The sequence below is a fragment of the Aphelocoma coerulescens genome, chromosome 1 (genome assembly GCF_041296385.1).
Source record: "Aphelocoma coerulescens isolate FSJ_1873_10779 chromosome 1, UR_Acoe_1.0, whole genome shotgun sequence".
NCBI classification, from domain to species: domain Eukaryota; kingdom Metazoa; phylum Chordata; class Aves; order Passeriformes; family Corvidae; genus Aphelocoma; species Aphelocoma coerulescens.
In genome coordinates this window covers 38668916-38685706 of record NC_091013.1, presented here as the reverse complement: position 1 = coordinate 38685706, position 16791 = coordinate 38668916, and the positions used below count along the sequence as shown (strand labels likewise).

The window sequence follows — 16791 nt, the reverse complement described above, 5'->3', positions numbered from 1 at the left end:
AAATCCATCATGATTTAAAATACAGGAAAACACACAGTGCTGCTGAGGCTCTGCACTACAGCAAAGCATGTGAACTGACAGGAGCTCTGCACTGTATCCACAGACGCAGAGTGGTGAGGAAACTTTGCTCCAAATCCCATCCTCAGGTGGAAAAATTTTCCCACTGGATGCTCTAAAGCAGGATTTTCACTCTTTCCCTCATAAATTTATCTGAAAGGAAGATGGGAAGAGAGATGAAAGCAGAAGGAGGAGAATAAGTAGATGGGCTGCAGTAGAGGTCACAGCACTGGCAAAAATAATTTTCCCATGCTCATGTCTCCATCTCTGGAGGTATTCAAAACCTTACTGGACATGATCCTATGCAATCCACTCTAAGTGACCCTGTTTTAGCAGGGGAGTTAGATGATCTCCAGAGGTCCCTTCCAACCCCAACTGTTCTGTGATTCTATGTCCTCTGTGGGCTAAGAAAAGGAAATACAGCTTAAAGTGCTGTGTAACAGGATAATCTCTAATTAGATAACTGCATCTAGGGGCAAGAACAATCTGCCCAGTCATTATCCATGGAATATTCTGACAGAAATGGTGCCTTTTAATAGAATTATTACAGGAAATATAGGAGCAACAGCTAATTTATTATCTTGCACAAAGAATGGTAACAATTTGAACAGAAAAAAAACAGAAAAAAAGGAAGAATTTGTAAAAATATCTGAGCAGAAAAGATTCAGCTCCATCCTTTTGCTATGAAAGCACTGCGTGTTGAAAGTGCAGAGTTGAGTATGCAAAGTGCCACAATCCAGACACTAAGACAATTGTCAATGTAGATCTGCTCACCACCAATTTAAACGATTTGCATATAATTGGTTCCTATAAACCCTCCAGAAAACACTGTTTCACTACCCCAACTGCCTGTGTCAGTGTATTCTCAGTTAAAAAGGCCTAACAAGGACATGCAGAGGGTACCATGTTAATATAATGGAGTTTTTTGGCTTAACTGCTCTCCTAGGTAAATATCTCTGAACTTAAAGCAAGAATTTCTATATTTGGTTTCAGTGATGAACTTTTATTTCATAATTATTGAGTATTGCAGTCTACTGGGCAACATTTTACATACTGGCCTTTCCACCAGTGCTCTTTCAGAAGCTTTGTATACTCACCACTATATCTAACCTCAAAAGAATGAGTATTTTTAGAACTACTCAAAAAGTACTGCTAAGTTCTACCAATGTCACATATTTCTATACTAGCCAGATCTTTCTGTATTGGATTAAAAACAAAACAAAAAAAAACTTTTAAAGAAATGGTTGTGCTCTGTCAGGGACTTAGGGTACTGTACATCCCCCTGAGGGAGAAGACATTAGTGCCATGTACCAGGGACAAGGAGACTACCAGGTGACTCGCTTATTAATTTGTATACTGCAATGTAGGCAGTTTGAACTTTCATTCTCTGATACTCCTTTTTTTAGAAGTATTTTTCAAAAGGATTAGAACTTCCTGCCAAGTCAGCCTTTCATTTAATAAATTTGCTTCGAGGTCCTTCATTGAAGACACACTGAGACTTCTGAAATCTATTTGTGTAACCTCCAGATTGACTTGTATTGCACTGTTGCCTGTACCTAACTGACAAAACCAAGAACTTTGGGATTCTGAGAAAAAACTCAGTTGTCTCTAGAGGAAAACCCAAGAGAACCCTGTCCACATGGAAGGAAATTGTAGTTCAGTCTCAGCTGATCATTTGCTGCTTGTTCTATTTGTTTTTTCTAGACCTAGATTAGTTTGTTAACTAGATTAGTTAATGCCCTTGAGTGCAAACAAGGGAAGGTATGCTTGTTCTGCAAATTAGTCACTGTAAGATAAAATGACAAGAAGATGAAGCAGACTGAGGCTGATGTTGTAAGAATTATTCAAGTAATAGTAGATTAAGGACAGAATTATTTAATCTGTACAAGAAAATTTTTGTCTTCCCCAGAAACTGGGGCCTTCCCTTAGAGGGGCCATGGAGCGGTGGATTAGCAAGAAAGGATCTAAGTTTTTAAATCTAGCTAGATTTTTAAAAACCCAAAGCAGTGTGCCAAGGCCAGAAAACCTCTGCTTTTTTTTCTTCTGAGACCAAAGATCATTTACCAACACAAGAACAGTCCCATGTTCTGGCCATGGAGAGAATGCTTCCTTTATCCTCCTGTAAAACACATCTTTGTATGTCTTTGATGACCCGAATATGACCACGGAGCACTGCCATGTAAAGCAAATAGCAAGATACTTCCTAGAAGAAGGATTATAGGTGGTGCTTTCAGTTACCATGGCAAAAGGAAAAAAACCACTGTAAATGAGGAGACACCAAAAAACTTAATTTCTCCAGTTTAGGACTGAAAATAAAGTACTTTCACTTCTGAAAAGAACCTCAATGCAGTTAGTCTGGCCCAAGTTGTCTTAATTGCCAGGCCATATGAAAAGTCCTAGACATGTTACATTAATGTTCTACTAACAGAAGAAACTGTTCCCAAGATACCTAATACGTTGAGAAGTATTTATACTGAAAATGTTTTATTCCGCTATTGCTAAAAAGACTTTACTGGCTTAGAAGATTTGACTTGCCTTCCAAATTCAGTGTGTTTAGAATGGTTTCAGAAATCCCAGCTTTTTCTAACAAGCTCACAGCCTGAATAAAGCCCCCTACTGTGCCTTATTTTAAGGCAAAACACAATTGTGTCCCATCACCAGAGCTTTTCATAACTGCTTTTATTGTAAGCAAAGAAAACACAAAAATCTCTGTTAAATGCAACACCCTTCTTAGCCCCAGATTAAGCAGTGATACTTGGGTTTCTTCAGAAATTCAACTTGTAAAGGAGCAGTCACCTTAAGGGGCCTTCAAGGGATTGATGAAGAAAGAAGAATTTACTGCTTAAATTCAATCTTTCCACATTTCGCATTAAATGTAAGAGTAAATATACCCTGAGCATCCTCACAGAAAAGAATCAAAGGATTCCAAGTGCCACAAACTGATTTTCCCAAAAACTACTAAAAAAACCTCCACCTAACCAAAAACAAAATGCAAACTGCTTTATGCTCTCCAATTTTCATCAATTTAAGAAAAACACACAAATATTCTGGACCATACTGTCAGACTATAAGCCAGACCCTTTAAATTCACAGACCATGACCAGATTTAGTCTGCCAACATATTCAAAGCATCAATAATCAGAAAAAAACTATTTCTTTAGTCATCTCCTCACAACTATATAAGGGGAGAGAGCAACTGGTGGCCATGTAGGGAGAAATATATATCCTTTAATTAAAGGAAGATCAAGAAGTACATGGATTGACAATGCAGGTTGATGCCCATGTAGCCCAGCAAACAGAAAGCAGGTATGCAGTGAAACAACAGGTTACTGAGATGACTGATAGTGCTGACAAGTTTTGTTGCACATGCTCACACAAATGAAGGGATGATCCCAAATAAGGTCAGTGAGAAGGAAAGGAAGTAAAAGACAGTGAAGCAGAAGAAAAATTATTTTATTCAGGGACAGAGGAAATCTCCTGTCCATCAGCTTTTCCTTACCCTGGAACTCCATCTTCTTCTTGTGAAAGAGGGAAAAAAGAGGAGATATGTTCCTTTCCCCAGCAATATTGAGCTTTCCTTCCTGTCTGGTTCATCCTCCTCAGAAACTCCTTATGATTCATTCCCTGCAGACTCGGATCTGTGCTGCTCAGCTGCCAGACTTGCTTGGAAGCAGGTATACTCTGCTCTCCTTCCTCCACCAGCTTTGCGCAAGGTTAACCAAGGGCCCATAGGAAGCTCCTTCCTCACCTCACCTCCAAGGTGCTCCTTCCTCAAAGGATGAAGCTGGGATTCATCTACTTTATTGAAGCTCTAATAACCCGTTAGCTTGTCCAAGATGGTGTTATGCAGTTATTAGTCCAACTACAGGTCCTCGCTGAAGCTGGGGGCACAAGTAAATCACCCTACAAGCAGAGCTTTCCTTAACTTTCATTACTGGGAGTGAAAGGCTTTTTGTGATCCTCTTTGACTGTGTTCAGATTGTTAAATTAAAGAAGTGCTAGAGCCCTAGTCATCCACACTCTTCCTTAAGTCCTGGGCACCACCTCAGTGAGCTCTCTCCAAGTTAAATCTGCCAGTGAGGGTGGTAACTGTAAGTGGTGTGGACATGAGCCAGCCAGAGCCATTTGGACTTGGATCAATCCCTGGCCCTTTTTAATTAAGCAATATAAATTCAGTCTTATGTTCCTGAACAACTAGGAGGAGTTTAAGGTGGGAGAAGGATATCAATGCCAAACTGAAGGTGGACATTTCTTACTCACAATTCTGACTTGCCATCTGTTAATATGAAGAGACTGGCTTTCCCTTTGAAGTTACTTGAAGATCTCCACTGTAGCCTTCTTGACGCAGATTTTTGGTCATCTACAAGGACTGAATGACACCCAACATTCTTGACCTGTTTGACTGTGAACTTAATAAGCTATTGGAAGAAAAACACAAATTAATCCTGAACCTGTAGTACCTTCTTCCATAATTTGTACCATCCAGGACACGGTATCTTATACAAAGATTTACACAGCTTAAGATCCATAGAAGCATACATTCTGCATTTTAAAAGTTGTGCTGTAAAACAGTTTGGAGGGGGATATTACATTTCCTCTCACCAGCAGTTGCTGTGGCAACTACAGAGGCTGTTTAAGTTTAGATTGAGGGCCACCCTCACTAGCCAACTCCTGTGCCATCATCCCTCCTGCAGGTGAGCTGCAGATGCTACCCCAGGCAGCTGCAGCACATGCAGGGCTCCACACACCCATGCAGGTCCAAAGCATGGAGGAGTGCCAGACAGGCTGCTCACAGGGTATCCACATGGCAGCAGGCAGGCAGGAGGCCCTGGACACTCAGCCTAAGATCACCCTGGAGGCCACTTTTTCAGACCTATCCAGGAGAGTGTGGGAGCACCTTCATTTATAATAGCAAAGCAATGTTTACAAGGATATCTCACCTTTAGCAAGATAGCTATAAATGGAACAAATTGAGAGAAGCTAGACTGTCAAATATAACTCTCTTATATGTCCTTGGAAAGAAACACTTCTAGAAATAGGCATTTTCAATGAAAATGTCCTTAAATTTCAGATCTATTTGCTCCTCAATTGATAAATAGCTTCAACAATTTCTAAATTCTGCTTGCCTCTAGGACTCTCTATCACTAACCTATCTAAATGACTACAGACTTCTTTAATCCCTTTATTATTTACTTTATAATTTCTTTTGTCATTCTGGTTTTTCATCTCCCTCTGAGAATAAGTGGGAGAGAGAGCATCCCACACTATTCATGTATCATCCACGTAGCCCCTGAAAAAACCTCACCTAATGTACTAACATCACATTCTGACTTACTTTTGTTCCAACTTCAGCAAGTTCCACCCCCAAATTCTTAACCTACATATATGACTACAAGGGCTTAGCATCTATCTGCTCCTCATCTTCTGCCTTAAATCTATTAGCAGGTGTTCTTTTTGGCAGCCAACCAAGACCATAGTTACTTCAAACAGCCACTGAAGTCCAAGCAAAAGGAACTTTGAAAACATAGCAAACCCTTGTTTTGCTGTTTCTCCTGATACTTTTTGAAAAGATTTTAACCCAGACTGCACAATGTACAGCTTACTTCTGCTTTGGTTGTAAGGTCCTAAACTTCTGCCTCCTCTTTCATTCAGATGGCAGCTGGCACAACTGGAATAAAATCATTCTCATCCAGCATCCCAGAGAAACTTAGCAGCATGAAACTTAATAACCCTACAGTTAAACTGCCATGATATTCACCTTCATATACCTATGTTCAATTATTTTTTTTCTCATTGTGCTTAAACACTTTTCTTTTTTTTTTTTTTTAATGAGACCACCGTATTTATGTAGCTACCTTGAGGAACCCCTTAGAGAGTGTTTTCATCAATGGTGTGCAGCAATGGTCAAAATCAATATCCATGATGGTGAAATGCTAAGAAAGCCAATGTCTTCAAGGACATACTTTCACAGAAAACTTTCAGTCAGAATAGACTATCTTCTGTGGCACACAAGTCACTGGATTCATCTCCACTTCATGTCAGTAGTGCTTCAGATACATCATTTCATGTAAACAGCAAAGACGAATCAAAATGAGGAAAGACACTGGAACAGACAATCACAATTACTCTATTCCCACTACTTTGGTGCAAATTTCTCCTACCATGTAACCTAATTTATTTTACCCAAATATGTATTACATAGGAAACTACAACAGCCTAATTTTTTTTCTCTTATATTTTCACTATTCCACAAACATTATCAGAGTTTGAAGTCCAGTTTGAAAACAAAATTAGATCACCTTCAGACAATGTGGCTCTTCCAAACAAACACTACATAATGTTTTATCTTCTGTAAAGTAATCCCATACTGCTTTCAAATGCCCTGTTCCATGGAAGAGTCCATGCTACAAGTTTCAAAGGTAAGAGGATTCATCTCTGCCATGTTTCAAAACTTTGTGCATATAGCCAGACCTCAACACTTAAAAAACAGGGTTTAGTAACACATAGTCACTGGGTCTGCTACTCATGTCCCTGGTCAGCAGAAACCCTAGAGCATGTTGCACTGAAGAGGCATGTTACAATCTTCTCCTACAAGAATGTCTCTAAACTAGGCTATCAAAAGTGAGCTTGAAGGCGAACAAGGGGAATCAAAAGCAAGCAAGATCCAAACCACAGGTTTACTCTGTCTGTACCCTTCTGAGGTTATGGACATAAGGGGCATGCCTTGCATCCACACAGCTTTTGCAGTTCTCTGGGATCTCTTCTGCAGGGTGCCATGGCCAAAAGCTTCAAGAAGATACATAGCACCTAAGTGAACAGACAGAGCCAGGACCTGGAGGCAACTCCCTACCAACTGAAACAAGAAATGCCCAGCACTATTATCCAGAAAACTTCCCTGGAAGCTGAGGAGTCCTGCTTTAACAGCAGAATCTCACACAAATCATTTTATCCTCAAGCAAGTGTTATCCTCAAATGATCCTCAAAACAAATGAAAAGGATAACATTTGTTTAGGTCTTCTAAATCCTCTTGCTGATTTTACTGTCTTTTCCTAATCAATCACAATTGCTTTACAGCCTCTGCATTTCTTTATTCTGCTATTGCTCTGCTACTGTAAATTAGCAGAAAATGGGAAAACAATAATGTATACAGCTTGTGCCCAATAAAATAAAGGCTAGTCCATCTGCCTACCCTCCGTCCATCCTGAATACCTATTATATCATTAATAAAATAAGCCTGTGCAGTGGTTATGCTCATGGTCACTAGCTAATTATTCAAAGTGGTGGAGAGGACTTAAAAATATCTGAAAGAAATACAATTAGGGGCTAATTTTCCTCAAAGTACCTATCCAAAGTAAAAACGTGAGATGCTCGCAAAAGGAGGAGGTGAAAAAAACTCAAAGAGACATGAGAGTCTATAATGGAGATGACAGAGTTTGGGATGGATCAAGGTTGTATTCATAGAGACAATAAACATCTGAGTAAAGCCGGGAGACTAGTAAATATTGGTTATGAAACTCTGTGTTACCAGACTTTTTAAGGCAGAAAGTCTCCTTCACATGGGGACAAACATAAAAAAAAAAAAAAGGATTTAAAACAGCAAGGGACTAGGAAGAACTCTCTCATGGGTGCAAAGCTTTACAAATTTTAATCCACCTGTTAATGCTATTTTAAAATATGGATTTTAGTGAAAGAGTCCAAGCCACAAAATTGCACCTGGGCTGTAGACATCCTAAAGGTAGTTCACAGCTGAGATCTTGCATTGATCTCCTAGTGGGATAATCCACCTACATCATATTTAGGTTCAATTTCTCAGGAACTATTAGCTGTCTGGGTTTGACTTGCAATTTCCAGTTCCAAGAAAATCAGAACTGTAAAGTGGCTTTTTGTGTCATTAGCACTACAAATTAATAGGGACTACTATTACTTTAATCCTCATTAAGATATTCCTGATCAGTAATTCTATAAGATAATACAGTATTAGTGATTAAACAGGGTTTTTTAAAGCATTTCCATGTGCTATAATTTTTCCACATCTTTTTTTTTCATTTATTTTCCACTATGTTTTGCACTGGTCATTCCTCTTCATCTCATTCAATGTCAATAAATGTACCTATACAGCAATGAGTGTAGATATGTGTAGAAACTACTGAGCGATGGTAATGCTCCATAGTACATTTCTTTAATGAGAATCATGAACTGGGAACTGTTTCATCTGGATGTTTTGTTTGATTGTAGCAGGACATGCTTAGAAATACATTTACTGAAAGAGTAACAAGTCTGGCAAACTTGCCTTCTTTAAATTAACATTTTTGTCTCAAACTTCATTAAAGGGCAATGAAATTCCTGTATGTTTCCTTTGCTAGCATTGGTGAGAAGCAAGAGATTTATATGTAAACAGAAGTCTTTGCTTTTATATGCAAGCTCTCTTCCTATTCAAACCATTCAACAACAGTACAAAATTCTAGTTTTCAGTCACACTAGAGCTTAATTCTTTAAAAGCTTCTTCAAGGGAGTAGTATTCCACTTCTTCTCTCACGAGAAAGGACATTGTGAAAACATGTCCCTTTCAGGAGATACTTCCTTATCCCATAGCCCTAGAAAATCCATAGAAATTAACTTCTTCTAGCTGGACGAAAGCAGCTCATGCAAAGGGGACGTGTCAGCTGCTGCCTCATTTCTGTCCTCCAAAGTTAAAGATATCCTATACTGTCAGCAAACGCAAGTTATACGGCACAGGAACCAAGATGACAGAAATGTCCAGGATTTCAAGACAGTTCAAGGAAGGAAAAGGCACCATGAAAGAAGTGCTTTTCACCTGAAAAGCTCTCCATAAACAGTAATCAGAAACAAGGAGCAGGAATAGCAGTGTTAGCCTCTGATTTTCAGCAGAAAAACCAAGGAGTACCCACAGAAAGTGCAAACTCCTCCACATCCTTTCCACACAGCACGTGGTTATGTGGAGCTTGCTGCCATGCAAAGCTTTTTGATGCCCAAAATAGAAATGCTGTTTGATAACTAAAGTTGTGTAGCTCTTTCAGAAGCTACTACACACAGTGACCTGAATACAAGCTCTGACTTAAGACAGTCCAGTGACAGCTGAAAACTGAGAGGACAAATTAGGGGAAGGATCAAACTCAAATATTTGCTCATATCTTGCATTTTTACTCACACCAACTGATACCCGGAGATGGAGACAGGACATGCTCAACAGCTGAGGCACAAGTCCTGCACATTCTGTATCTTCACTATGTTCTTATCCTTTCAGATGTCAAAGCCATACACAAAAAAAACATGGATGACACAATAAATTTTTAGTGAAAAGCAAAGTCTATTCCTCTCTCAGCTCAGTAAAATACAGGTCTTTCGGGAATCTCCTCAAAACATTGCTTTTCATAGAGGATTACAGTTTATTTGTATCACTGTCCTCAAGCAAAAGCCAAAAAATTCCAGTGGAATTAAAATGTTTAACCTTGGTTTCATTCTACTGTCTGACAGGATCAGGTACATTTTAGTGCCACAAAAAGATTAAGCCAGGTAATTTCCAAGAGAGTGTCTACTCCATGCAAGCGCTAAACTCGTTCAGTGCCAGTCCTCATGCTGTTTCCAGTTGAAAGTCAAATAAGCAGGTGTCAGAGCAAAAAGACAAAATACAGACATTAATATTAGACTATCAATTTCTGTCAGCAACTGTGTGCTACCTATTGTCATTTGACCCACAAAACCATTCAATATTAACTCAAAAACTATTAAAATTTTGATTATGTTCACCACAGTATGGTACCTAAACTAGTGCATTGAATTTTACTGCAGAAGATGTTATTAATCTGGCTTGTGCAGATATTACTACAGATATTATTATTCTGACTTCTCAATGCTGTTTCATCAGCAACTGTTTACTTTCCTTGCTACTATTTATGAGCGCTTCTAACAGCATATGCTACAAATACACCAAATCTGCATCCCTTGTAACCATTAAATGCCTTTCAGTTAATGATTTTTGAGGTCTTGCCCTTAAAAAGTTCTTCAGAGTCAGTGTGCTCCTGTTTTGGACAACAACTTTGTTAGTTATTCGCATGCTATGTCTCTTTGCTGCAGAGTATATTAAAAAGAATACATTGCTTATATTTTGCTTGCTGTGTGTTCAGTCCACCACGGTGCTAAATGCTGGCAGTTCCCTTTGCAATTATTATTTTCAGTACTTCTGGGTGGATCCACTGAAAGGATCCACTTCAAGAACACAATAAATATTTTTTCTAATAGCTGGTCTGAAGGTGAATATACTCTTTCAAACACTTCATTATATGATCTCAAATAAAAAGATTTCCTTCCCTGCTTCATTTGCTGTGACAATAGAAGGACCACCTGTGCACGAAGGAGTCTCTTTCTGAACTAAACTTGGGTGCAGTCCTACAAAGTTTATTTCCAGGTAAACTGTTCTTCTACTATAAACACATATACACTCCTTCGGTACAGTGGCAAGTAGCTATTGGATACATTAATTGTACATCAAGCCTTGTGCTACACCTCAGCAATTTGTTTTCATAACAGAGATTGTAAAATTTGATGATCATTCAATGTTTTGTTACTCAGTAAACTGTTCAGGAAACTAGTAATTTATCTCTGAAAAGCTATCATTCACTGAAATGCAAAAAAAAAAAACCCAAAAGGGCCAACAGCACACTTGTGCAATGCTCAGACATTGCCTGCAATTTCTAACAAGCAGGAAGGGAAGGCATAGGTAAGTAATAGTGTGTCCAAAATCACAAGAGCCATCTAAACCAGAACTAGGTATAGAAACAAATCACTGCTCCCAAAGCAACAAGACCATCCTTGACTGAATGAAACATGTTCCAGCAGGACTCACTGTTTACAGGCACATTTGGCAAACATCTGTAAATATTCAGAGTTTAATTTGCACACAACCACTTCATTTACCATCTGCAATCCAGATTCAGAGCATTTTATCCTACATGTTGATTGTTCCTACGAAAACCTCAGTAGTGAGCCCACCAGCAACAAAATCCCCCCTCAGAGTCAATGTAACAGCCTGATTCCCATTTCTCTAGATTTATGAAGTCCTCTTGAAAAACTGGTTTCCAGTTTCAAGCAACTCTCTCATGTCCAGATTATAATTTTACAGGCATTTCCTGGACAGACAATCTTTATAAAGGGACAAATTCTGAATGTCTAAATCACTCCTTTTTAAAATTTGAAGTCAATAGGGATTTTAGCTTAAAATTAATATACTTAGCATAATCCGAGATGGTTAAGTAGAATAAACATGAAGCTCAAATGAAAAATGCATACACATAAATATTTTAACCTGTGATATCTGTAAATACATTTTTTATATTTTCCTTAAGCCTAAATCATCCTTTTTATGTTTGAATTCATTTATAAATGGCCTGTCATTAGCAGACATTGAACTAGGTGCAAACATTTTATTACAGTAGGGAGATGCATGAGCAGGCATAAATTTCACCCCTTAATAAGTAGAGTATGCAATTTAATTTGATCAAGAATAATTAAATTTGTATAAATTCAGGAAATGTATTCCATAGAGGACAAAACTTCAATAGGTGAAATACATGTAAATAGGCAGTTTTACATTTGAGCAAGAGAAACAGACCATGGCTTAATTTCCATTATAGAAATTAAGCAGTCAGAGCTGCTTTTCAGACCTACATGAGAGAAACTTCAAGGACCTGATCCCACAGCTCTTACTGTCTTTGCCTTTTGGTGGGAGGTTTGTTTTCTATGAGTAAGAAAAGCAGTGGGGAGGCCAAACTTTATCAGAATTCAGATAAAGACATATATATACTCTATATTTTATGGGCAGGACACAAGCTTCCATTTCAAACAGATCCTCTCATGGCTGTGCTTAGAAGCTTTTTCAAAATTGTTAGCAACCATGAAATACCAGCCAAACTATTTTATGGAGAAGGAAATTAACATGGGACTATGCAAAGATTCCAGTTCAGCCGCAGCCTGGATTTCAGACGTATTGCTTTTTAAATAGCTTTTGCATTTGAAGTTGATGTGAGATTGATACTAATTTCCTAAACTAAATCCTCCATCAGTAATATATTTATAGTAATGCCAATTGCCATCTACTCTCCTGTCAACATTCCTGACTGTGTTGCAGAGATGCTTCTCCTTGGAAATGAATGGAGAGGAAACCTGATCCATCCTCAGTCTGTTGGGTTGCCACCAGGAGTGAAATGTGATAGCAATTCCCGCCATGGGGGCATCTAGTACTCCAGCCAACATACCTCCCATGCTCACCCAAACACTGGTCATTTGGTAAAAAATCTATTCACTTGCTGGACTTGCTTCAAAAAGAAACCAGAGATAATCTCCTTGCCCCCTTCTCCTCAGGCTCCAAAATCTCCCCATGACTTTGCCATTCCCTAGCTGAAGATACTCAGTTTGGAGTCTGGAGATGGTGGTGGGAAAGCCACGAGGACAGTATCTTATTATAACAAGCCCTGATTCAGGGCTTATGGTTTGAAGCACTTTTTAACTATTTGTGAGAAAAAATCCCTTTGGTCTTGCACTTTCTAAAGTCCTCTCTATGTGTATGACAAGCAGGAAGGGCAGAGTTAGATAGAAATAATTGCAAAAGCAAGTGAGTCCCAGGGAACCTGACACATGGCAAACGTTTTCATGAGGGACAGGATGCTGCAGATATGTGGGGCTTCATTAGTTTTGGTACCATTAAACTCAGGAACACTCAAAAAAAATCAGCCACACCTATTGATTCCCAAAGTTTTTCTCCTTATGAAGAAATGTAAAGAGGTAAATAATTGCAGCAATCAAACGCGGCTCCTCTTTTGAGGATAACAAATTTTAAACCAAGGGGTTTCAGCCGGCCATAAACCAAAGCCTCCTGATGCAACCCTGACAGAGACTTACACACAGCCCTTCGGACTCTCCATCCCTCCCTGCGCTCTTGCCCCACTCTCTGGAGCTCCGACCGGTGCCGGTTACCGGTGCAGGCAGGGCGAGGCCCCCGGAGACGGCGGGGGAGCCCGGGAGAGGGTCCGCACATGGAGGGGGGGCTGCAGCCAGCGGTGCGGAGGAAACGCAAAGCAGAGAACAATTGGAAAGGAGCCACCCAGGCCCCTTTCTGGAAATAGACCAGCTCTCGAAAGGGACAAAAAAAGTGCAGCAGGCCGAAAATAGCTAAATAAACTGCAATTACAGCCAGCGTTTGCTGCCTAACCTGCTGGATTTTCCGCACGGTTGGATCAGCGGCAGCTGCTCGCTCATTTGATGCCTTTTGAGACTAAAAAGCCCAGCGGCTCCCGAAAAGTTTGGCGGGCCAAGGGGGCCGGAGGCAGTAGCGGCACCCCGTGCCGCAGCGGGGATGGGGGTCTCCGGGCTGCCGCAGACGGGGAGCCCCACGGCCCGGGGGCACCAGGCGAGGCCGCGCATCGCGGCACCGGCTCCTTGCGCTCCCGCGGGAGACCCCAGCCTGAATGGAGATGATCTGCCGTCAGAGCAACGGCGCCTGTGACCGAGCTACCAGCTAATCCGGCCAAGCAGATTATTAGCCTCCTCAGACACAGAGCCGCAGCTCGGCGCTCCCGGAACGGGGTGCCAGGACGGGGCGTGCAGCTCGGCTGGGCTCAGCGTCCCGGCTGCTCTGACGGGATCAAGTCGGAGCGGAGCAGATCAGCGCAGGGTGTGCGGGCGGGGAGCGAGACCGCGGAGCTGGCCGGAGGGGTGGCCCCCACCAGGGCCCCACTCCGCGCCCCCAGCCCGCTCCCCTCCCCCTGCCCACCTCGCTTGCTTAAACGTGCTCCCCCCACTCCTTCAGAAGAGGGGGTCAGCCCTCCTCGGGCCAGTCCAGCCCTTCGCAGGCAGGGTGGCTGCGGGGCATAGTGCCGCTCCGGACACCCAAATCCACTCGTCCCGTGCAGAGGGAGTAAGTAAGTGCGGTAAAGTCCCCGGGGACGTGGAAAGCTGTGCTGCGGTTGCCTGGCGCTCCGAGGCACACAACTCGGCTTCAGGGGCCGATGTCTTGACAGCCTGCCCTCCGCAAGGAAATCTTTAGGGGAGGACGAGGGTGTGTGTCTGTGGAGGGGTATACACCTTACCCCCCGGTATGCAAACTGAAAGGTCTAGAAACCACCAGCCCCCTCTTCTTCCCCCCCCCCCTAGGCCCCCCCAGATCCCTTCCTCAGGAGCATCGCCTCTTGCCCAGAGCACCACGACTCTGGAGCCGGCCCCCCGGGGGCTGCGGAGCCACGGCAGCGGGCAGAGCAGGCAGGGCCACGCCGCCGCTCCGCTCTCTCCCCGCGGTCACGGCCCACTCGAGCGCGGCCCGGGCAGGCGGAGAGGGGCGTCCCCAGGGGCTGCGAGAGGGTGGTCGGCCGTCCTGACCCTGTCTGGCCCATCCCACCCGGGGGGGGCCCACACGGCTGGGAAGTGACCCCCGGCTGGCTGCAGTACTGAGGGACGAGTGAAGCGAAGGACACTTTGCGGGAGGCTGAGCGCAGCCTCCGGCGGGGCATTTCAGCCTCTTTGGTATGCTAAGTGGCTGCTTTTCACTGCTGCGGCAGCGGCGGGGGGGAAAGGGGCGAGCCGAGATGGCAAACGGAAGCCGGGGGTGGGGAAGGGTAAATCCGCCGAGGTGCCCTCCTCGACTCTGCACCGGACCTGGGCTGGGCAAAGCAGCAGCCGGCACACCGGCTGCCTTTAAGGAGAGGGGTGCGGGCTGCCAGCGCTGCTGCTTGTTGATGTTGGGGTGTCAGAGAGGCAACGAGAGCCTATGATCTACTACACTGCAGTGCCAGCGTCAGGAGCCTCCTGCTCGGGAGCTGCCACTGCAGGGCAGCCGGCACACACACACCAGCGCGCACACACGGCATCCCTCCCCTCGCAGCCTGGGCTCCGGCGGCTCTCGCCTCCCCAGGCACGCAAGTGCTGGCAGACAACCTGCCGGCCGGGGTGAGCGAGCAAGGCTGCGCGGGGGACCAGAGGCCGGCGGGGAGGGCCGGTATTTCCCCTGAAAAGCTCCCGGCTCCCCCGCCCGCCGAGCATCCCTTCTCGCCCACCTTGCTCGCCAAGCCGCGGGCTTGGCCTCACGGACGCCCCGAGCAAGAGGGATGCAACAGCAGCAGCGTGACCCCCAGGGACCAGGCGGCCCAGAGCACCTGCATTTGCATTTCTTATGTAATGTACTGCAAGTTTCCCCCTCGGAGCCGGGCTGAACCGAAGCGCATGATTCCGGCTGCCAGGCAGACACAGAGACGGACGCAGAGACACCGGCGTGTGGCACAGAGGGGTCATCCCGGCAGCGAGAGGCGGAGGAGCGGCGCAGCCAACCCGGCGGTGCTGCTGCTGTCACTCGGCATAGCTGGCTGAGTTACCGTCTGGGCGCAAGCCCCAAGAAAGTGTCTACCCCCTTTCCTCAGCACCCTCCACCCTCCCGGCCTAGAGTGCCGGGGGTGAGTGATAACGGGAAGCCCCCAGGCCGGGGGAGGGGGGTGTCTGGCTTTAGAAAGGCGAGCGAGGCGGTGGGTGGGTGTGTGTGCGTGTGGGGTGACATACTGCAAGCTATTCAGAAAGTGCTGTGCAGGACCCGAGCCCCGGCACACTCACCCACCGCAGGCAGGGCCGGCTAACACCAGCACAGGAGACCCAGTCTCCTCTTCCCAAAACTGACTGGGGGTCTCCACGAGGGGCTTGCATCGGGGTCGGAAGGGGGGGGCTCCACCAGCTTCCCCTCAAGAAGGGTAGTGATATAAAAGTTTCCTCCTTGGAAATAGCTGGGCTAGGATGGCCTTTGATATTTTTTTTTTTTACCCCTCTTCGGTGGTGACAGGGGCTGAAGCTAATACAAACCGTTCCTTGCTTATTCATACACGTATGCACATGCATGTCCGTGCTGGCCTCGATATATCCCCCCTTCTCCCCTCAGCAGGATTGCAGATCTACCTCGGCGAGCAACAGACAGGGTAGCATTAAAGAAAAACAACGCATTGCAATGGATTGCTTACCAGTTGGGTTCTTGTTTTTCTTAAGACTCTTGCCACAAAGACACTGCAGCATATGCGATCCTTTGCTGAAAATGTTCCAAAGAAACCACATTGATTTGGGCGAAAAGCAATCCAGCAGCTTATACACCCTGAGAAAGAAGAGATCCTTGTGGTTGCATAATAATAAATTGAGATCAGTTCTCCTGAAGAGGGGCACCAGTTTTATCATAGAAAAAACGATTATATTCCGATCTTCTCCCAGTTTTTTTTCCTCACGTGGTATATTTCTTTGAGACTTTTCAACGGATGCTTTTTTTTCAGCCAGGCTGAACGGTTGTTCCCTCTAGACCAACACTGGATTATAACCAAAAGCGTGGAGAGCAAATATAAGAAATCCCTTTTTTCAGCGTGAAGCCAAACGAAAAGTAAGGTAGTGAAATCCCAGCCGAGGCCAAAACCTCATCGGAGACACCGGCAAAACGCGGAAGAAAGATCCCCAGAGAGAAAACCATAGCCTGGTACTTGACTGCTAGGAGGATGGGTGGATCTGCAGAACAAAAGCCACGGCAGGATCCATCCTACTGAACGACTGCCATTGTGCAGCCCCGCGGCGGGAGAGCGCACCGCCAGCACCCGACGAAGCCCGGCTGAGGCGCAGAGACCGCTGCCGGCCGCGGGCGCGGACCCCAGCCCCCGCCGATGCCCCGCAGCCCCCGCCGCCGCCCCGCGACGCCGCCCGCCCTCGCCC

General features: G+C 44.2%; 1 protein-coding gene across 2 annotated transcripts in view; it reads right to left on the bottom strand.

Annotated features, from left to right (window-relative positions):
* The window catches only part of FGF14 (fibroblast growth factor 14), a 387765-nt gene extending 371493 nt beyond the window's left edge, over nt 1–16272 (bottom strand). For both annotated transcript variants that reach the window (XM_069007721.1, XM_069007740.1), the window contains exon 1: nt 16065–16272. In XM_069007721.1, coding sequence (XP_068863822.1) covers nt 16065–16272 — 208 coding nt within the window. The remainder of the gene's footprint in view (nt 1–16064) is intronic.
* Between the last annotated feature and the right edge of the window lie 519 nt (nt 16273–16791).